The sequence below is a fragment of the Ursus maritimus genome, unplaced genomic scaffold, assembly GCF_017311325.1.
Source record: "Ursus maritimus isolate PB19 unplaced genomic scaffold, ASM1731132v1 scaffold_14, whole genome shotgun sequence".
Classification (NCBI taxonomy): domain Eukaryota; kingdom Metazoa; phylum Chordata; class Mammalia; order Carnivora; family Ursidae; genus Ursus; species Ursus maritimus.
Window position 1 is genome coordinate 61,354,398 of NW_024423786.1, and position 22,076 is coordinate 61,376,473.

General features: G+C 54.5%; 2 protein-coding genes and 1 non-coding gene across 3 annotated transcripts in view; 1 reads left to right on the plus strand and 2 right to left on the minus strand.

The window, feature by feature from the left end:
* Positions 1 to 4,633: 4,633 nt before the first annotated feature.
* On the minus strand, positions 4,634 to 7,547 carry MFSD6L (major facilitator superfamily domain containing 6 like). Its single transcript, XM_008688112.2, has one exon. The coding sequence runs from the start codon at positions 7,507 to 7,509 to the stop codon at positions 5,749 to 5,751; it is 1,761 nt and encodes a 586-aa protein (XP_008686334.2). The 5' UTR covers positions 7,510 to 7,547; the 3' UTR covers positions 4,634 to 5,748.
* A 1,864-nt stretch (positions 7,548 to 9,411) lies between these two features.
* The window catches only part of PIK3R6 (phosphoinositide-3-kinase regulatory subunit 6), a 56,388-nt gene continuing 43,723 nt past the window's right edge, over positions 9,412 to 22,076 (minus strand). The window contains exons 19-24 of the mRNA XM_040630019.1: positions 19,134 to 19,221; positions 18,787 to 18,857; positions 18,165 to 18,255; positions 17,230 to 17,345; positions 10,875 to 10,987; positions 9,412 to 10,287 (exon numbers count right to left, since the gene is read on the minus strand). Coding sequence (XP_040485953.1) covers positions 10,134 to 10,287; positions 10,875 to 10,987; positions 17,230 to 17,345; positions 18,165 to 18,255; positions 18,787 to 18,857; positions 19,134 to 19,221 — 633 coding nt within the window. The 3' untranslated portion in view covers positions 9,412 to 10,133. The remainder of the gene's footprint in view (positions 10,288 to 10,874; positions 10,988 to 17,229; positions 17,346 to 18,164; positions 18,256 to 18,786; positions 18,858 to 19,133; positions 19,222 to 22,076) is intronic.
* On the plus strand, positions 21,341 to 21,413 carry TRNAN-GUU. The gene has a single exon. It is a non-coding gene; the product is annotated as a tRNA-Asn (tRNA).

Sequence of the window (22,076 nt, forward strand, 5' to 3'; positions counted from 1 at the left end):
GTCAAAGTTTGTACTAAAGCAATACATAAGGGAAATTAACATTTTTGATATTTATTGGAAAACAAGACATACTCAGAGCAAAAGAGATGAGTAGGTAACTCAAGGGGGAAAAAGCAACAGAGTAAATTCACAGAAATAAGAAAGGAAGCAACAAAGCTAATGCAGAAATGAAAAGAGAAAACAAAAACAATGGACAAAATTAACAAAACCCAAAATGGGTCTTTTGAAAGTCTAAACACAAATCTCTGATAAAAGTAGCTAAGCAGGGGCGCCTGGGTAGCGCAGTCGTTAAGTGACTGCCTTTGGCTCAGGGCGTGATCCCGGCGTTCCGGGATCGAGTCCCACATTGGGCTCCTCTGCTGGGAGCCTGCTTCTTCCTCTCCCACTCCCCCTGCTTGTGTTCCCTCTCTCGCTGGCTGTCTCTGTCAAATAAATAAATAAAATCTTTAAAAAAAAAAAGTAGCTAAGCAAAAAGGACTGTGTTCAGCTAAGCGTGTGTGGCACTTTTTGGGTCATGCTTGTCAACTTGACAGTTGTGAGACAGCTGTTTCTCCTCTAAGGAAAGAAGAGGAGGAGGCGGAGCCCCTAGAGGAGGCGGAGCCTATGCCCAGGAAAGCAAAGACTTCCCCAGACATCCTGTGAAGGTAAGCATTTCGCTTGGACGCAGTTGCTGCTGGGAACACAGTTTGGGTAGAGGAGAGAGAAGAATGAGTGTTCAGTAGGCAAGCAGCGGTTTCTGTCTCAACAACAATACACCAATGCATTTGAAAACTTGACTAAAAAGGATACAGAAAAACGTGAAAGGTCATATGAATAAACAGAGAATTGTCTAAGTGCCTGTATACAGGAAAACTTGTTCTACTGACAGCCCACGACAAACAGTTCTACCATTCGTTGGCCAGGTGAGTCTTATCTTATATGAGTTGTTCCATAAAATAGAAAATATAAAGGTGAGACTCATATAACCATAACAACAAAACTAGCTAAGGGAAGAAAAAGCAAAGTGAACATTTGTGCAAAAATCTTCAATAAAATAATTGGCCAGCCAAGTCCAATGATGTGTTTTTTTTTTTAAACACAATTTATCAGGGGTCATCTAAGAATTCATGGTTAGTGTGAAATTCACCACACAAATGGCCTAGAGAAGAAAAATCACATGTCCTTCTCAGTAGATGCAGGAAATTGATGAATATGTCATGAAAACGCGGAAGAAAAGGGAAGGTTTGTCTTTTTTAACTTAATAAAACCTTCAGCAGACATCATACTTAGAACTTTAGAGGCATTCTTTTCAAGGTCTGAAGCAAAACGAAAATGGTTGCTTTATCATTGCTATTCACTGTGGTATTAGAAGCCCTTCCTAACACACTCCCTGCCTGGACAGTTGCAATGGTCTGCCCAAAATAGGCAGCCCAGACTCCGAAAGCTCCCCCCAACTCAGACCTGTTGTTCAGAAGGCAAGTGGCAAGAGAGGGTCGAGAACTTTCAGTGCATCTCCGGTGGCTGGTAAAACCTCTCCAGTAGCAGAATGATGTTCAGACAAAGGACCATGGGATCTGCCATGGTCGGATCTGCGCTCAAGCCATACTCCACCAGCTAATAGTCATGATGTTGAGCAACTAAGTCAGTTAAGCTCTCTGAGACTCAGTTTCCCCTGCTGTTAAATGAGCATTAGCGTTGTGAAAATTACAAGAATTACCATATGCTGGTATTAAGCCCAGAGAGAGGGAAGGCACAGTTCAGCCTATGAGCGTTCCCCTTTCCTAGGGTTAACAGTTAAGGTATCCGCAATATGGATCCAACCCAAGTCTCCAACCTTGTTGTCCATGATTCCTCATACAAAATCCACCTGCAGACTCTGTGTCTCACCCCCGCCATGTCTCTGCCTCTGATCCTTGCTCCCCGGCAAGGAATACACTCTCCACTTATCTGAACCAGTTGTAACATAGAGACTCACAGCGTGGTTCAAACAGATCTCGCTTTGAACTTAGTTAGTTCACCTGGAAAATGAGTTCACGCTCTGATTTAATGGGACAAGCTTTGCCAAGTTCTTAGCAAGGATTCTCAGGATCCTTGCCAGTCTGGGGGTGGGAGCCCAGACTTGTCCCCAAGCACCGACTCTGCTCAGTTGAAAAGGTCACACAGAGAACTACCCATATTGGCATGTTCCAAAGTATCGTCCAGGAAATACTAGTTCTGCCAGACAGGGATTGGGGTTGCTGGGAAGGAGGCTGTGGTAGCACACGGGTAAGGGGAATTACGGAGCTAACCGAGTTTGTTGACTCCAGGGCTTTACGGAGCCTTCATTGCCAATATGTGTTGTAAGCTTCTAAGAGGTGACAGCCGTTTATACCATTTCCCCAACTAGTTAGCCAAGAACGCTTTTTATTGCCTTCCACTCCCACCACACTAAGACTGAGTGTTCTGGAAAACTCACTGGGAAAATAATGGTCTAAGTAAGCCTGAGCGTAAAGGTTAATGGCTCATTCAATGTTTGCTTTCCTCTTACTTGGAACCGGGATATGTTAGAACTCAGTATCTCTGACAGCCCTAAGGCTGGGAGCTAAGAATTTCGTTCACTTTTGATTTTATGAAGCTTCACTGACCTCCCGGAGAGTTAATAGAGTAAAAGTCATGCCTCGAGTCTTCGTCGAGGACTTGGACTTGGTCCTTCCTTCCATCATGCCTCGGCAAAGAAGCACCAGTAAAAGCCATGCCCACGGGAGCTCTCCTCCCAGCCCTGTCTGCCGCACAAACCCTTTGCCCCAGCCAAACTGTATTTCTTGCCATTCCCCAAGTAGACCCCATGCTTTTCCCACCGCGGAAACCCTGTTCACCCGTTCCCGCTGCCCGCAATGCCCGTCCCCAAGGTACCACCCTCTCTCTGCCTGTTAGCGTGGCTTAAATGTCATCCTCACGAAACCTTCCTTGAATTCCTGGGTCAGGAATGACCTGTCCCTTTCCTCACTCCCACGGCGCTCTGTGTGTGGCTTTTGTCGCGATGTCCCGTGCTGGCTTAGGTATGTGTGTCTGTATGTAAGTGAATCTCCCCATTAGACCATTAGCTTCTTGAGGGGAGGGTCTATGCATGTTATTCATTCTTGAGTTCCCCGTAACAGGGAGCCGTACTTCTTTACAAACAGAGGATTGTCACGTATTAACTAAAGAGCCCAACACAAATATCTCAGTACCCTCCCTGTAAAATCTTTCAGATCCTTAAATTGTCATGTCACTTACCTCCTTCTCCTCCTTCCTTCTTCAAACCGCACTTCCGAACTTCAATCCTTTCTTAAACCAAGTCCTGTTCCTCATCTTTTTGTTTACCGTAGGGGGACACGCCTGCATTTGTATTTTGATATTATTGTATGTTCTGTCTACGAACGGAGTTCTGTCCCCTGTCCGGAAGGTTTCAAGTGATAGCTGTCTGAAATCTTAATGCTGGATTTCCCTCCTCCTTTTCTCCGGTTCCTTGGCCATAGAGCATGGTGATGAAAGTCTTGGGCTCTGGTGCCGGCTGGATCCGAGTCCCAGCTCTGCCACTTCCTAGCTGTTGACCTCCAGCAAGTTACCGAGCGTCAGTTTGCCATCTGGAAATTGGAGATGGTGACAGTGGCTGCGTCCCAAGGTCGCTTGGAGGGTTACGTGAGCCAGCGTGTGTCAAGTATTCAGCACAGTGGCGAGCACACAGTGACCGCTCGGGGGTTAGGGTGCATTTCCTCGCGTGCTAGAAGCATTCCCGGAAGGAGCGGGAGACAGACAGGGCTGGAAGGGGCAACCGAGTGGACCAGCGCTCGGCCAGCCACATCCCAGTCCCTGGGAGATTGCATGAAAAATACAGATTTCTGGGTGCCAGCCAGGAGGTCTGATGGAAACTAGGAACCTGACATTTTGATCCTTTGATCTCTGACATTCCCAGATGACTTGGATGGACAGCGGGGCTTGGGAACTGTGGCCTCGCAGAAAATGATCAAAATTGGGGGTAAAGAGATTAGGGCTCTGGTGGTGTTTCTGCCAGCGACCCAATGTGTGACTTTTCCGAGACTCTGTCTTCTCCTTTGTGACACGCAGATAACAAATTTGATGGATTCACAGGGTTGTTGGCAGGGAGTGGAATTGCTAAAGCCATTTATGCGGGGAAACTGGCTTACCGTGCAGGGAGGAACACAGACTTTGCAGCGAGACAGGCCTGGATGTGAGTTCGACTTCTGATACTGTGCTAGACGTTTTTAGCTGACAATATGACATTCAGCCCCCTTTTCTTCCTCAGACAACGTGCTTGGCGGAAAATATTCCACCTCCTAGACTCCTTTGCAGTTTGGGGTGGCAGAAATCTGCCGAGGATTTCTGGGAAGGTTTTTATTTCCCTGATATAGGCGCTCATTCCTATTTCTCCCTTTGCCCTCTTCTTCCTGCCTGGAACACGGATGAGAGGCCTGGAGTGTGGCAGCCATCTTGTTATCATGAGTGGACAAATATGGGCTCTACGAGCTGAAGGTGATGGGAGCAGAGGGATGAAAAGATTTAGGCCCCTTGTGGCATTGCTGAGCAGCTGTACCAGCTCTGGACTGCCTACCCCTAGACTTCTTATGTGAGACCAACGAATCCCTAATTATTTCAGGCAGAGGTTAATTTTTTTTTTGTTGGTTATTTATACCCTAAAGCTTCTCAGGGAAAATTGAAAAAGAATAAATTTCCTAGAACCGTGTCTGACCCAGTGGACATTCATGTGCTTGTTCCCCTTCTCCAGCTATGACACATTTTCACATTTGTAAAATGAGTCCCTTCTAAATCCAATATCCTGTACTTACCTGATTATATGAGGTAGAAGACGTGGTCTCTGGCATCTGACTTCTGGAATAAAGGGCCCTTTCCTGGGGAGTGGGAGGGTTGGAGCAGTCACCCCACCGAGTGGCTAAGCACAGGCACGAATGTGGACCACCTGTGGCACCCCAACCCTACGGAGGCTGCCACGCCCCAATCAAGCAGTTGCAAACAATCCCCATGAACTTGTGCGAGGCGGAGCGTGCAGGAATTGTGCCCAAAGACATGAAACTGTCCTTGTTCAGATATAAGTACGGAAGACAATTCTAGGGATCCCACCCCCAGGGACACACACATCTGAAAGCAAGAATGAAAATGTATTAACCTGAATCCCTGCTCCCCCAACACCGACTACATTGCCCAGCATTTGCTCTGATCGGGAAACCCAGGTACCTGGGTGTGAGTGTGGGCACCTGCTTGGCGTTCATTCCCATTCTTACCTGCGCACAGCATGGCCTCTATAGGACCCATGGCAACACACGTGACTCACCAAACAAAGCCAGCTGCCCCCTCTGCCAACTGGATCTGTGGGTCCCCACTGCGTGAACACTCCAGCCGTGGCTGAGATCAGCAGCACCAGCATCAGTACCGTTTTAAGCTCTTGCAAACCTTATACGCCCAAACATGGTGAATACAAAGGGCACTTTTCTTTTTTTTGGCAAATGTATTCTTCCTCCATTATTTAAAAAAGATTGAACAGCAAAAAGTTAACTCTCCTTTTACAGTAAAAGTAAAGAAAATCATGCAATGAGATGATCCCCGGGGTGGGGGTGGGGGTGTTCTGCACAGACTTGCTCGCTCGCTCTCTCCAGACTCCCTTGCAGCCCTGGGGGGCGGGACGCAGGGTGTGTCCTCGGCAGGTGAGTTCTTGTCCCGCCCCCTTGGGTGCCTTCCTGGGGATCGGCGCATCTGGACCTTCTCTCCGCCCTTCTATTCTGAGTCCTCCTCCCTCATGGCCCTCACCAGCCAGTCCCGCTCCGTGTCCTGCTCAGAGTCGCTCATGTCGCTGGCCTCCATGACCAGCAGTTTTGAGTAGTTGATTTTCTGCTCTTGGGGCAGTCTGGGCTGGACGGACAGGAACAGAGCCAGCCAGAGCAGCAGGACCACGCAGCAGGCCTGATACAGCACAGCCAGGCTGAAGGACGCCACCACAAAGCCGCCCACCATGCTGCCCAGGCTGGACCCTCCCCTGTAAAGGTGTCCTCGGAACATTACACCCAGAGGTCTCTCCGTCCCTGGAGTGGCCAGGTCCTCCACGGAGGCCTTCACGGCCCACCACAGGGCCCCGCTGCCGGCGGCGCTCAAGATCTGAGCGGGGAGGACGGACCACCAGCTCCAGAGGAAGGAGTAGTAGAGAAGCTGGGCGGCCAGGCAGCCCAGCCCCAGCCCCACCGTGCCGGCCCTCGACAGTTTTCGCAGCAGCGTGGCTTTGAACGGATGGAGTAGAATCTCCCCCAGCAAGCCCAGAGCCACCGAGAAACCCATGACCAGCTCGCTGCTCCCGTGGTCTTTCATGTTCCAGAACAGAAAGTTCTGCACCGTGCTGGAGGCGGCGCCTATCAGAAGCACGGTGAGGGCTAGGAGAATGAGCCGGGGGTCGCTGCGCACCAGGGACAACGCTTTGACAGTTTTGTGGCTGGGCTCCCGCCGCCTGCAGACGGGCACGGGAAAGGCAATGCTCACCAGGAAAGCCAGGGCGCTGACGAGCGAGTAGCCGTAGAAATGCAACACTCCACGGGAGCTGTTTGTCATCAGGACGCACTCCAGCTGCCCCACCAGGGCTGCGATGCCGCACACGCCTGCCGACTCGCCCAGCAGCCTCCAGACCCACAGACTTCGGTAGCGGTCCGTGGCGTCCACAAAATCCAGGTATTCATAAAGGCTGTCGTCTGCCACCTGCTCCAGAGGGGCGGCCAGCAGCTCCCAGAACACCAGGGACCCCAGGGAGAGGAGGAAAGTCCAGCGCAAGCCTTCCAAGGAGAGGCCAAGGGCCCGGGCATTCCCCTGGGCTGCTGACAAGTTGGCTGGACTCCCCGGGGCTGTACCCCCAGCAAGCAAAGGGAGGGCCGTCCTGCGCGCCTTAGAAGCACCTTCTCCAGGAGTATCCTTCATCCCTGAAGTGACCGGCTGGAGAACTGGGGACGTGGTCCTGGCTCCTTCCACGGAGCGCACGGCGTAGCCAGGCGGCCGGCCGGATGATTCGAGGACACTTTCTGCCGGTGCCTTTCTGAAGCCAGTGACGTCCAGCGTCCCAGGACTGCTCTCGGCTGGGGGGCTGGGCGCCCCGGCCGCGGGGCTCGAGGCGACAGTCACAGTTCGTGCGGTCCCCAGTGGCAGGGCCGTGGGGGTGGCGCCGTCGCTGGCGTTACAGGAGCGGGGCGGATCTTTGTCCAGCGGCGGCACCAGGACCATCAACAGGCTGGCTCCCACTGAGCCGAGCAGCGAGCCCATCAGAAGCACCCTCCTTTTCTGGTAGCTTTTGGCCAGGAAGGCACAGAAGGGAGCCCAGAAGGCCGCGATCAGGTGCTTGGTCCCCATCAGGATGCCCACCCAGGGCGCGGCCAAGCCCAGCTGCCTCAGGTAGAGGGTCAGGAACGGAGTCACGCAGGCGTCCCGGACGCCGCACACCAGGTGGAAGAGCCTGGCCACCCCCAGCGCCCTGTTAATGTCCCACTGGGGGTTGGCGCTCATGGCGGCCCGGCTCCGTCAGTCCCGAGCGGGCGGGGGGCCATGACCCGGGAGCCGGGCGGGGGCGCGGGGAGTCGACTCCGGCCTCGGGCGGCGCCGCGGTCACCGGGTCAACGGCCGCGCCCCCTCCCCGCCCCCCGCCACGTCCGGCCGCCGGCCCGGAAGTGGCCCCGCCCCTGGGACGCCGCACCTGGGGGGCGGGGCCGGCGCACCTGCTGGCCGCACCTGCCGGTCCCTTGGCCTCCTGCGGCCGTGGGCGCGTGCGCGAGGGTGGGGCCTGGGGCCTGTTGGGTGCGCTCCACGCCAGGCCCCGGGTCGCCCGCAAACCTGAGTTAGTTCCCTGAGCTGCCTCGGGCAAGGAAAATTGAGGGGCGGTGGGGAGGAGCGGGAATGGAATTTATGATAGGGGCTCCCTCCTTTATCTTCAGGTCTTGACGCCCCCTCCTTCGTCAAGGACCGCCCTGTTACCTTCAGGGACCGTCCCTGTCCACCCTCACTGACAATTCCCACCCCCTCCTCTGCCTTATTTTTTTCCGTAGCTCGCCTCACCACTCAGTACTCCATGGGTTTCTATTTCGCGTGTTTATCTTGTTTCCTGTCTGTCTCCATCAGAATCAGAACTCCAGGAAGACGGAGGGCCTTCCTATTTTTGTCCCTGGGCATAGAGCTGTTTCGTCGGATGCCAGCTGCTCCCGGAAGAGGCACTATAGGTGACAGTTTTCTTGAGCGGAGACGATCCCCAGGGGGCGGACAGCTGAGGGCTGTCTTGGCGGGGCACCCTGCGCCCCAGCCTCCCAGCCCCTGTAACAGTATGCATGGGTGCTCTGTGGTCCAATTAGGGGTACACCCTCCAGAGACAGCTAACATATAATCCAAAAAAGCTGCACTCCAGACGCAGCGAATCCCAGCACGTCCACAGTCTTAGATCAACTGAAGTGGTTTCACTAATTAGCCTGATAGATACCGGCGAAATTTCCCTGGGGAAATTAGTGGTGTCCATCTCACATGGATTGATTATAATTTTGTTGGAGGCTTTTCCTCCTTGGGCGAGCATTTATACGAATCTAGAGATGCCAGTGGTCCAGCCCTTTGAAATGGTGTTGTAGGCTTTATTCCCATATGGTCCAATATCCAGCTACTGATAAAGTGATAATTTTCATGCAAGGTGCACTCAGAGCACCTAGTTTGGCTGGGGTTGGGGTTGAGGGGGATGACGGCTTGCCAACGCCCATCTGAATGTGTAGCAAAACTTGGTCTGCAACTTGCTTTCCATCGTGAGGGGGCAGAGAGATGACTGCAGGAGGAGCCCAGAGATCTCACCTAATTTTAACAACTGGTAAACCTGGCAAATGTTTACTCAAAGAACCTAGTAACTGTGTGAATGCCAAAATCGATAGGAATCCGTTTATATCCCGCCAAGAGCAGAGAAATAATATCTAGCCTCCTCCAGGTAAACTCACTCAAGTTCAGTGATATCAGTCATTTCTGGCTTAAAACCACTTCCATCTCCCTGGGGACTGCCCCTAATCCCTCTCTCCCTGGGTTCTGGGGGGGGGGGGCCAGGGCTGACGTCCACAGAGGGGCAGGCACACTGCCATACTGGTGTCCTTTGGACCCATCTGCCTAGACCCCCCAGGCAGCCCCTCTTACAGGGAGTCTTCCAGACTTGCCCCCACTCCCCAAGCAATGAGGTCAAAAGTAAAGCACCTACCTCCATAGTCTTGGATCCCCGAACTTGAGAGGAATTCTTCCACACCCACCCACCCTCCTGGGACCCTGCCCTCTCCTCTGTTGCTTTCCCTCCTACCCCCCCCCCACCTTGTCCTAGGGGTGGGACTAGTGGTTCTGTATCACTGATCTTCCCTATTTTACACCTGGATGTAAGTTTTGGAACTCAGAAACCAAGAATTTTTGTGTCTTTAATATCAGGCTCCTCTGGAACTATTTGCTCTGTTTTGGGACAGGGCCGGTCAGGAGTCCCTAAGTCCACGTGAACGGGGAGAGGGGTGGGCAGACAGAACACACCAGTAACACTCCATGGAACTCTCAGCTGGCCTAAGAGGACTCATTAGATCACATACGGCCCTGGATCTCTATTAAAAGCAAATGTCGCTAGGTGTTAGATAAAAGCAAAAGTGCCTTAGTGTGCCTTTATTGAATCTGACATTTTCCTCTCCTCCAGGAGAGACACCTGCCTGGGCACGCAGGGCGTGGGCGGTGGCTGGAGGGAGGGAAAGGAACAGACTCAGGAGAGAGGAGGTGCTTTAGCCCTGCTTCCCATTTCCCCCCAGGCCATGGGGCCCTGGACAAAATAGCAGCTCTCACTTGGGTTTTAAGGGGCGAGGGGGGAGCTTGAGTGGGAGAGGTGGGAACTAAAAATGAACGAAGGCGTGTGGACATTTGTGCACGGAGCTGGGTCCTGCTTGCGTGTGTGCAGCTTTCCTGGGAGGGGGCCCTGCTCCATCACCTGCCACAGCTGAGCTCCCTGTGCTCCGGTCACTCGCTGGCTCCGACTCACAGGCCTTGTCCCGGCTGCTGGTGTGAGTGTTTGGAGGCTGGCGGAGGTAGTGTATCCTTCCTTTTGGTCTAGAGCTCTCGGACTCAGCACTTCTGCCGCCCCTTTGGGCTCACTGGACGATGCCGGAGAACGTGTTGATGGGCATCAGAAGGGGCTTGGGCTTGGCTTTGGTCCTGTCCACCTCCGGCTGGTGTGAACCGAGCCACGGCGCCTTGGACCTGTGCGCCCCGGAACACGGCTCTGGGCAGGGAGCAACCTCGAATCTGTGGGCGGAGAGAGGCCAGCTCGGGAGACCCATCTCTGCGGTCAGATCTGCTGGGGCCTTGTGAAGACAGCCCCTCTGTTACAGGGTATATGGGAGGAGGCCTCGCAGAGAGAGGAGGGGGAGTCAGGGCAAGGAAAGTGCACCCAGGTGGGGGTGAACACTGGGAGAGGAGGTGTGCCTGCGTGGGTCCCTCTGTGTATGCTGTCCTTACCCAAATACTCCACCTGGGGGGGGGGCAGAAACCTCTAAGGGTCACATTAACTGGGGCACAGCAGGCCACAGAAGGTCAGCCCGTGTCAGAGGGGTCAGTGTCGGCACAGGGGGTTGGACCTGTGGCTGCGGCCATGGGCTGAGCATATGTAGAGGAAATGTCCAGAAACATTAATACCATCGGCTGCCCCATTCATTTTCTCTTCTTCCTGGATTCCCAGGAAGTCACGGGGCAGTGGCCTCAGTCCACACCACCAGGTGGACCACACCTGCCCGGCCCCAGGGTCTGCCTCCGACAGGTGTCTTGGACTAGAGGCAGGAGGTGGCAGGGGCTGGCTCCATGGGGCACGGAGCGGTGGTGAGGCCCGGCCTCACCTGACCACATCCCTGTACATGCGCCGACTGTCCTTGTCCAGCAACAGCGTCAGAAGCCTCTGGTCCTGGCTCTGGATCTGGATGGTGGCCGTCCGGAAGGTGTTTGTCACTGTCTACAACAGAGAGCTCGTGTGAGTGTCCCCTTCGCGACAGACGGCCTTGCCAACACCTCCTGCCCTCGGTGGTGTATTTCCGCGGTCCGGCCCACGGGGTCCCCAGCTCTCTTCTGCAAGGGACTCGGAGCCGTGACAACTCTGCAGAACCCGCATCTGGGCTCCCCTGGCCCTTGGGTCTCTCATTTCTGCAATTCTTCTCCCAATCTGTTGTCCTAAATTTCAAACCACCGGGAATGCTGTGGCTGGCGCTTGCTAGGTTACCAAGGTGCCTCAGCACCCCCATATCCCAGGTGCCTATGTTACACGTGCACTGTTGGGGGGGCAGTATGTCAGGGGTTCTAGGAGTCCTGACCGCCCTTCTCAGAATCGGATTACATACAAAATTATGTCCCTGGGAAGTGGCCAACTACCCTCGTGATGCAGATAGGGCCTGTATCTGTTTGTATCATGGAATCATCTAGGAGCCAGTTACAGGTGGGGTGTTCAGAGGGCCTTTCCGGGTGGTCGCCCTCCCCCCCCCCAGACAGCAACTTTGGGTGGTTCATCCCCACAGCATTCTGAGGCTTTAGAATTCTTGTTCAAGAATTTTCGAACTCTTGCTGCTCATAAGAATCACCTTTCCAAAATATAAAATTAGAGAGCCTGAGGCGGGGGGTTCGATCCCACCACCCTGAGATCACGACCCTGAGATCATGACCTGAGCTGAAACCAAGAGTCAGGCACTTAACCGACTGAGCCACCCAGGCGCCCCCAGGCGCCCCCAGGCATGGGCATTTTTGATAAGCTCCTGTGCAGGACTGAGAACCACGACGCTGATTCAGCTTTTTGCTGTAGGCTAAGCTGGGGGTGTCAAGCATGTCTGGGCATTTCGGCTGAACTGTTATTGGGGCGGGGGTGGGCCAGCCAGAAGTCTATGGCAGAGCGTACAAGAACCCCCCAGGAGGAAGGCCAAAGCCCAGACTCTACAGTCAGACTGCCTGGATTCTGGTCTCGGCTCTGCCACTTATTAGCTGTGCGACCTTGGGCATGTTTCTTAATCTCTCTGTGCTTTTATTTCTCACCTATTGAGAAAAAAACAAAACCAAACATGGTAGTAATAGCGATTACCTTGTAGGATTGTTTTGTGACGATTAAAAGGGACAGAATATACCAAGTGCCCCGGACACAGTAAGCCCTGTATTTCTGTTGGCCCGTTGTTACTCTCCTTCTTAATTATAGTCATGCAAGAAGGGGCCAAGCATGAGTAGCGGCTTCAGTTGTCAGAGGGGATGGAGACCCCATTGTGGGTTCTTTTGCTGCTCAGTCTGTCTCCCAGCCCAAGCCCCCTCCCTCCATCCCTCTATCTATAGACTCCTAGGAGTTGGAACAGGGGGGTTGTGAGCAAAGGCAGAAAGCCTTAGCCTTGCTAGGACAGAGGGTGACAAAAGGGGGGGGGACTTCTCCCCTGTTGTGCATTAGGACCCACGGCAGCATCGGGGCCTGGGGCCCTCAGCTATGGTGGGCAGTTGTGGTCCATGACCTTCCAGAAACACCTGGAGAGGCTGCAGGGAGGCTGGGGTCCTGTGCGGGCCGGGGAGTGGGGAAAGCCAGATGCATTATGATAGCTTAGGGGACCCCACCTGAACTGACCCCTGCTGGTGAGGGATATCCTGGGTTCCCTTAGAGGACAAGACTGAGGTCCAGAGGGATTGACTATGATCTTCTAAAGCTTTCACAGTAGTCGGTGTGGGACCCAGCTCCCTGACTCCCGATGCAGTGCTCTTTCTCTGTGTCAGGCCGCTCTAGGTAACTCCCAGCAGGATCTGGGCTTCCATGACCCTGCCCTCTAGGTCGCCAGAGCCAGTCCGCGGGCCTTCGTCCACCTGCGTGCCCTGCAGACAGATGCCTTCATTTCCCCTTTGTGGTCTGCTTGCCTGACACACGCAGACCTGGCTGGCTTTGGCCCCCGTGGGAGACCACAGGACTCTGGGGTTTCATTCTACAGGTGCAACCCTGGAGGTCAGTTAAAAGGGCCAGCCGATTTTGCAAAGGGTCTCGGTCTCAGTTCATCAGGAGTTGTGCAAGAGGCTGCCATTCACAGTCCACTGTTGGGTGGCTGCCTGCCTCCCATGCCCCCAAAGCTCCAATCCTACCATTCCTGCCTTATTTCCCACTACTTTCCTACATCGAACTTCCAATCTGGCCAGTATCGTCGCTGCCTCTTAAACTCACCAAGCCAACCACAACGAATGCCTGTGCTCTGCTGTTCTCCAAGCGGAGAACACCTTCACTCTAGCTCGCCACGAACCTCCCCCGCCCCTCGCGTTTATCATCCGTCCATTTGTGCAGAACACGTATGGACCGGCCTGGGTTCCGAGAGCAAAGAAGGGCTCCTGGAATCTCCCCGAGTAAGGCAGTGCGGGGGTGAAAGGGAACTCGATGGGGCGAGAAGTTTAGATTTCCCAAAAGCCTACAAGCAGGTTGTTTAGAGAGGTCACTGGAAACAGAAACTGTCGTTAGGGAACTGACCTGGAAAGAGGAAATGCACGAGGGTAAAGCGGTCCACCTCGGACCTCGAGGCTCCCGCACAGAGCTGTCCAATAGGAAGGCACGTTTCAGCTCAGTGCGCAAGACCTCTCAGCCAATCAGAGCGCTCCTACAGTGGATGGGCGTCCCAGAAACAGTGCACTCAGGTTGGGGTGAGGTCCTGGAGACTGGAGTGGGGGGGACACACAGACTAGAGGCAAACATCCGGGAGCTCCGGTGTGGGCGAGACAGCACGCGGAATGCTCAGAGCGCTGGGGAGAATGGGGAGGACCAGGGGACGAGGGCACTCGTAGTCCATCGCTGTAGAGAGATCATGCCATTCACGGTGTTACACATGCTCCCATGGCTGGGTCCCCAGGGCTGTACGGGAGCACGGAGGGGCCACCGAACTTACCCAGGAGGGGGCTGGGGGGATGGGTGTGGAGGGAAGGGGGAAGAGCATCAGGGAGGGCCTCCTGGGGGAGATGACACCTGAGTTTCAATTTGAAAGAGCTATGAAAAGAAGATGGGGAAGAGAAAGGTAGGACCGGGTTTCAGGCCATGCACAGCGCTTAAGCAAAGGCACAGACGTGTGTCTGCGAGAACACGTCCCCATGCTGGGAGGTCAAGGGCCTGCAGATTCTGGCTGGAGTCGCAGACGGAGCGGAAGCGGAGCCACGCTGGGCAACACTGAAGAGCTTTTCTGCCCTTCTGTCCTAGAGAATGGGAGATGACAGAGGGATTTTAAGCACAGACAGGCATGCCCGAGTTTTATTTTAGAAAGATCCCTCGGGCAGAGATGTGGACCTAAGGAGCATTGCAGTGGCATCAGGGGGACCAGCGAGGAGGCTACTGGGTTGGTCCAGGAAAAGGGGATGGTGAAGGTCTGGACCAAGAGTGACCAAGCTGTCCTGATCTGCCTGGGACTGTCCGGGCTTTCGCACAGAATGTCCCATGCCCCGGGAAGCAGTCCTCAGTCCTGGGCAAATTGGGGTGGCTTGTCAACCTAGGTGGCTCAGAAGGAGGGGGATGGGGGAAGGGAGAGGTTCGAGAAGCATTGAGAGAGGAAACCAGCAGGACCCAGGGAAGGGAGGAAGAGGAGGCCTCTGAGGGGACTCCCAGGATGCTGGCGGAGGTGACCAGTTAATGAAGTACCGTTAAGTGAGAGGTGAGCCACAGCCGGGGAAGGATGAATTAAAACATCATTGTCAGCACGTACATAGCTTTTACTTGGCTACGCACTCTTCTGAGAGCTTTGCACGTGACAATCATTTCATCCCACAGCAACTGGGTGAGGTCAGTGCTATTGCTATCATCCCCATTTACAGATGGTGAGACCGAGGCATGGGCAGCTTGATGACCTCGCCTCACGTCACACGGCTGGGAAATGGCAGAGCCGAGCTCAGAACCCAGGCCGTCTCAGTCCGGTTCCGGAGAGCTCTTAACTACCTGAAAGTACCAGCTTTGGTTTCGAAGGTCGTGCGTGTGGGGTGTTGGGGGACGTCTGGTTCATGTGGAGTTGAATGCACAGTCAGAAACTCGGGGGGGTGACTGTCAGAGCAGGAGATAGAGATTTGGGTGTCCCGAACACAGCGGACCCCAATCACATACATGGGTTAGGTCGTCCAGGGAATGAGAACAGAAGGGGGCCGTGGATGGACGTTAAGAACAGTAGTTGTTTAAGGAACCAGTTTAGGAAAAAGAGCCCAGGGTTGAGAAAAAGAGGAAAATTTTAAACCTATATTAGAAAACTTGTTAGGACCAAAAGATGGGCGTCTCCAGATTGATAACGTCCCTTAAAGATCCACGATAATGAATGAAAAAAATTCCACCAATGCCTATGCTTGTGGTATTTCAGAACCTTCTGTGAAATGAAGCTTCAGAAGCTTCTAGAAAGGGAGAGAAAGGAATGGTCTTAAATGAAGACTGGGCAGAAGAAGGCATCCAATTTTGCAGTAGCATCAGAAGCTAGAACATTCAGGTTTGAACAAACTGAGATCAAAGGGATGAAATCAAAGCCGGGAATGTGGACAAACCTTCCTTGTTCCGGAGAGACGCAGCAGACAAACATTTCTACATTGCAGATTAGAGTAACAGGATGTGTTTGACCTAATCATTCAGTACCTTCTTTTGCATCCTACAGACAGAAGACACACATGCTCTCTTTACTTATCACAGGATATTTAAAAATTGATCATTTATGGGGCAGTGAAGACAATGCCATATAAATTCTAAAGTTGAAGTCGTGCGTGTCAGACGCTTTGGTCATCCCAGGGGCATTTGGTGATGTCAGGAATCAAGGGGCTTGGGTTTCAACAGCCATGGGGACCAGGGGACAGGCCCAAGGAACTGAAACTGAGATCCCCTTCAAGAACTCTTGAAGGTCATGCTTTCAGCAAAAGACTCGATTAGAAAAACAGCAGCTGTGCTATGGGGTGAGGAGGACGAGGCTCCCCTGGGAATTCCAAGGCACATTCTGCCCTTAGGTGGCTCTGGGGTATACGTGTTCCCTGTCTGCATGGTCTGGGAATTTCTGAGCCTAGAAATTAACTGGAAATACAGTCCTGGGCTGATAATGTCCTGGGGGCTCATGGCAAAGGCAGATACAGAATTTCTTTAGAAGGTCAGGTTTTTTACCCAGATTTCCCACAGATAAAACCCCAACGGGTAGGAGCTCCTAGCTGAGGAGGCATCAAGGAAGTGAGCACCCATGTGTCTCCAGCTCTCCATTGCGGACAGATATACAGAAAAGAGGCTGGACGTTTGCCCCTTGGAATAGCAACATTCATCTTCTCTAGAAAATGGGACTTGAAGTGGTTTTACTTCTTTGTGCTTTTTTTTTTTTTCATTTCCCCCATATCACTAAACTTTTGTTTATAAGTTAAAACATTATTTTTAAAGGGGAAGATAAAGTAACGTTAAGGAGTGGAAGGTGAGGGGCCCCTGGGTGGCTCAGTCGTTAAGCATCTGCCTTCGGCCCAGGGCGTGATCCTGGCGTTCTGGGATCGAGCCCCGCATCGGGCTCCTCCGCTGGGAGCCTGCTTCTTCCTCTCCCACTCCCCTTCCTTGTGTTCCTTCTCTCACCTTCCCTCTCTCTATCTCTGTCAAATAAATAAATAAAATCTTAAAAAAAAAAAAAGGAGTGGAAGGGGAGCTTTGGTCTTAGTGGCACGGAGGTGACTTCGCCATGGTGGGGTGGGCTGTATGCAGACAGCAGCGGGGGGTTGGGGTGGGTGGGCTGTATGCAGACAGCAGCAGGGGGGAGAGTCTTAGACAAGCGTCTGGAACAGGGTTCAGGTGTAATCATGGGATTCACAGCCCAGCTGAGCAGGGAGGTGAAGTGCAGAGAGCCCATCAGACAGGGAGCATATGGGCGGGTCCTGGGTCAGTATGGATAAGGGAATCCGGGGCAGCGAGGTTAGAAGAGCTGGCTCGATTTGGTCCAAGGTTTGTTGTGCATGAATCCGGCTGCAGGGGAGCCAGAACGTGCACGCAGTGTCCATTTTTGGGCATGTCCTAGGTCCTCGGAGGGCCGGCAAGTGGAGGGCAGGACCTTAACTCTGAGTCTTACTTACGCTCAGCACCTCACAGTTGAGGGGAAAGAAGATTCTTTCCCATTGGAAGACCCGCGTCGACAGCAAAGGCTCTGAAGTCATTTCCCTTTCTCTGAACACCCCCACTCCGGGCTCCCAGCCACCTACCCTGTTGGAGCGCCCCTTCGACCCAGTACTTACAGAGAAGGACCTGCCCGCCAAATTGGAGGACTTGACCACCTCCGTCACGCTGACATTCAGGCACGTGTGGTCTGTGACGGGAGCAGCAGATGGTGGGGTGTGGGTGGGCCCTGAACCTGGGAGGAACGAGGTGGGACGTGACCTTGGGTCACGCGGGTCATTTTCCTGGCTTCATTACCTCTCCAGTGAAAGCTGCTAACACGAATAATGCCTATCTCCTAGGATTCAAAGAGCTGACGTGTTTGGCGTAGAACACGGCCTGGCCTCCGACGAAGGTGTTCAGGGACGTGATCCACCGTACGAAACTTGCCATCATTCCAGAAGACCAGAGAGCTAACGGCAGAGCTCATACGTATAATTTACAATAGGCATGTAAATTGGTATCTGTTATCATCCCCATTTTAGATTTGGTAGTTAGGTACCTAGATCGACTATCTGATTATCTATTGGAGAGCTCTAATTAGGTCATTGGCCAGAATTAGATCACTGGGACCAGTGGCGCCTTTTGTGAACTGGAGAGCACCTCCCTGTGGAACGGCAGTCAAAACACAACATCTCCAAACCCAACACAAGTAGCTCTGAGGCCTGACGCAGAGACAAGAAGGCAACCGCACCCCCTCCACGGGGTCCATCCACCTTTCAGCTGGAGTCTCATGGGGCTACAGGCTCGTCAAGCCAGAGGCCGCGGCTACGGTCTGTTCCCCCCTGGTGAGCAGCCTGACGGTGGGGACCGCGCTCATCCAGGTACCCGGTGTCCAGCCCTGGGCCCAGCACCAGTAGGGGCTCAGCCTTGTTCTAGGATCTCAGGGACAGGTGGGAGGCCCAACTCCCCTGGCTCTCCCCATCTACAGTCACTCGACTGTCATTCTCCTTCTCCCCCATCCTCTCCACTTCTCATGCCTTCTCTGTCCCTCTCTGCTATCCCCACTCCTCACCGTCAGTGTCACTGGTTGGAAGGGCCTTCAGGACCAGCCCAGTGGCCCGCAGGGAACCGGTGACCTCTTGGGCGCGGTGGCTGAGCAGGGCCTGGGGAGGGGGAGGCAGGAACAGTTGGGGGTCCTCAGAAGAGCCCTGCCCTGGGCATCCTCACGTCAACAGTCCTGCTTCCCGCCCCTGCCCTGGCTGAGATTCTTGTCTATGTCACTCGTGTCCAACAAGGGGCTGGCTGAGAAAGGCTCAGAGCACTCTCGGCCCCGGGGAGCACGTTAGTCAGCCTCCCAGACCCAAGGGACTATGTCTCTGATGACATCAGTTCAAGCATCTGGTCGGCCAGGGAGGAAGGTATTTTTGAGTGATGGCACAGCCCATCTGACTTATTCCTTAAGTCAGATGGCCTCCAGGGCTGCATGCAACAACTGTGATCCACCCATCCCTGCAAACCTCTCCAAAGGGTGGGAGAAGCTGTGGGGGAGGGGTTGGGGGAGGGGCAGGTTCAGGAAAACAGGTTGAAGGTTCCTCTGGCTCTGTGTGCTCCCCACCTGCACCGTCCCTGACACCTGCTTCCACCCCGCCGTACCCCCCGACCTCCTCCGAGCACGACCGCCCATGGCCACGCACCTTCTGGTAGCAGATGGACAGCTCGGCCCCTGGGCCCTCGGCTGCGCCCTTCCTCCTGGGTGAAAAGCCATCTGAGGGACAAGGGGAGGAGAGGCTGCGTGTGGGAGCCTCCCGCCCCTCCCGCCCCTCCTGCCCTGCGCCCCACCTCACTGAGGACGAGCTAAGCTCCTGAATTTGACAGCACGTCCTCCTGGATGGAAGGAAGCACCGGTCTGGGCAGGCTTGGAGGAGCCAAGGGCATCCCGGTATTCCGTGGAGGTGAGGGGTGGGAGGACTTTCTGGAAACAGGGCTTGGGGTGGGGAAAGCTGAGTCAGCTGGCTCTGGGAAAGGGGAGAGAGACGCTCACCTTTGGGGAATTTGGAGTCTTGGATCTTCACCTTCAGCTCGGTGAGGAAAATGTCCTCTGTGGGGTCTTGACTCAGGTCCCTGAAGATCTGGAGGGAATGGGGGGGCGGGGAGAAGGTTGCAGGAGGCCAGCTCTGCCAAGGCAGCTCGCCCTCCTGACCCAGAGCCCGAGCGTGTGGATAGTTGAACAGTGTCCGGAAGCAGGCGGGGTCCCCCACCATCGTGCTAGTGCCAGATTCTGAGCCGTACCCAGGGATTTCCTGCACCTGTGGTCCACATGTCTCCAGCCACGTAACACATTTCTAAGTTAGGGAAGAAGCTGGCCTTGAACCCTCACTACCTGTAGCCACTACGGTCTAACGGGCAGGGCCGAAGCGGGGCACACAATTCTCATGGGGCGGGGCTGTGTTGGGTGAGGCCCAGAGAGGGGAACCACATTCCTGACCTGCACCCCAAGGCGGGCTGGGATGGAAGGGCTAGAGGGAGCTGAGTCGCTCTTGGGGGTGCCCAGAAATCTGGGCCGGAGGGGCCTCTGAGGAGAGCCGGGCAGCACAGCGGGGGAAGAGTGGCCACAGGATTTTTGAGAGCAGGGATCCCGAAAGAAAAGCGGCTGCCGAGAGTGGGCTGGGAGCTGGGCCGGCACTCACAGCGAGGCCTCGTGCTCCCATGGACTGTCAACAATTTCTCAGATGCCAGCATCTTTAGGGGAGGCTGCTCTGTGACCCTGATGGGTCAAGACAGACAGCAGACCCTGTCACGGTCGCAAACACCGGAACAAACGGAACGCCATGCGGGCCGCGTCCCCCACCCTCCCATCGCAGCAAGCACGAGCAGGGCCGCTGCCTCTCAGAATTGAAGGGTCACTCTGATTTAAGAACGACCGAGATGCCCAGTGACAGAACCACTCCCGGCCTCCCGACAGCATCCGAGCCAGGGTATAGTCCCGCTTTGGGGGCGCCCCCCCCCAAATCACCCAACTCGAGCCTCACGCCACATGATAAGTTCCTCCTAACGGCCTCTGCCCCTGTTGCCCACGCTGTGCACTGCTCCTTGCGGCTGGGCCCACGTCCGTTAACCCAGCTCTGTGCGGGGGGGGGAGGGGGGGGCACACTCCTGGGGCCTCCGGCTGAAGGCGTCGACCATCGACCATCGACTGTGGACGGATGCCTAAGCTTTCCTTTTATTTGCTGTGCTGAGATGTTTACACCTTTACCTGCGCGAGAGTTCTCCCATTTGCTCCACTTTGTGTTGTTTAGTTTTGTCTTTTGGAAACCCAAGAAAGGGCCCAAATCCCTCATTTAGGTCACAAAGGGGGGAGGTGATAAAGACCCACCACGGGACGCCGAGGGGAAAAGGAGAATTCAGAAGGAGACAGGAAGCGGCAGACGCAGCCCCCAGAAATCTCCGGGGGATGGGGCGGTGCTGGGTCCCCCGGAACACGGAATGGGGACTCACGGAAAGAGCCGTTAGACTGGCACTGGCAGGGAGACCCCAGCGAAAGCTTGGGACACGTGCCCATGTACGTCCAGCGTTGTCGCAGACGTTTGCTGTGGGAATGCGCGCTGGAACTTTGGGTGAACGGGGCACAAGGGACCGAGACCCGGTGGGGGAGGGGGCTCAAGAGTCCCTTTTGTTGGGACCCTACTCTGCACAGGACCACGCTCTGGTCAACCTACGTGACCTCATTTAACTCTCCAGCAGCCCCAGGAGATGGGTCTCAGCCTCCTTTAAGGACCCTGGACACTGAGGCTCGGAGATGTGCGCTGACTTCCCCAAGGTCACAAGCGACAAAGCTGGGCTGTCATTCAACATCTCAGCCGCTGCTCTGGAATCATCTGCGTGCCTACCTCCTTGCCCTGCCCCGCCCCCACGTCTCTACCATAGTCGAAGCCTCATGAAACCCCTAAGGCCGGCGAAGGTCATAATGCCTCTTTTGTAGGCGGACAGGATGAATTTTAGAGAAGTGGAGGCGCCCATGACCACAGAGCTAGCAAGCAGAGGGACCGGCAAGGCTGTGGACTCTACCGTCTCACACGGCCTCTGACTCCACGCCCCCTGCACGCTCCGGCCAGCCACCACCACACAGATTCACTGCACGACACGTGCACGTACACACACACACACATGCATGGACACACAGGCACACACATGCACACGCACTATTTATTGTGTGAATGGCAGGAGACTCAAAACTCAGATTCAAGGGGCGCCTGGCTGGCTCAGTTGGTGGAGCATGTGACTGTTGATCTCAGGGTTGTGGGTTCGAGCCCCATGCTGGGAGTGAAGATTACTTAAAAATAAGACCTTTAAAAAATCAGATTCACACAAAATGCAGAACCGTCTCCCCAGGGACTCACAGTTTTGGTGGGGAGCGATGTGTAGAGCAGGGACGCGACGGAGGTGTAGGGAAAAGCAAGGACTGTGTCCACAGTGCCGTGGACACAGAGGAGAAGCACCTGAGCCCGCTTCGGGGGCAAGAGGAGCAGAGGGGAGGGTTGGCGAGGATGCAGGGGGGAGGTGGTGGAGTTGAGAAGGGCAGTCCAGGTTAGGGCACAGTGGGAGCAAAGCCTTGGAGGGGGGAGCATCAGGGTATGCATTTAAAGCAAAGACAGAATGAGGGGCTGCTGGGCAAAGAAGCCTCCCTGAAGGTCACAGAGGAGGAGAAGCAGAAGAGAAGTTTCCAGAAGTCAGGCAAGGGGTGGGCCTTGGGCAGGGGAGATGCATGCTTTAATTTTGCACACAGATATCATACATTTAACTGTACAGTAAAGAAAAAACGTATTGTGGCTCATGGTGTCAGATGCAGAAGAGGGCCCAGTAGGAGAGGAAAGGAGAGTGTCCTTTGGGCCTGGTGACTGGAGGTCACTGGCAAGAACAGTGTCAGAAGAGCCAGGCTGCCTGGTTGGAGGACAGAGCGAAACAGAAAGAGACGGACATGGTGGTC

Bases quoted from the DNA above. Each gene is read 5' to 3' on its own strand.
- MFSD6L (XM_008688112.2), bottom strand. From the start codon at position 7,509: ATGAGCGCCAACCCCCAGTGGGACATTAACAGGGCGCTGGGGGTGGCC.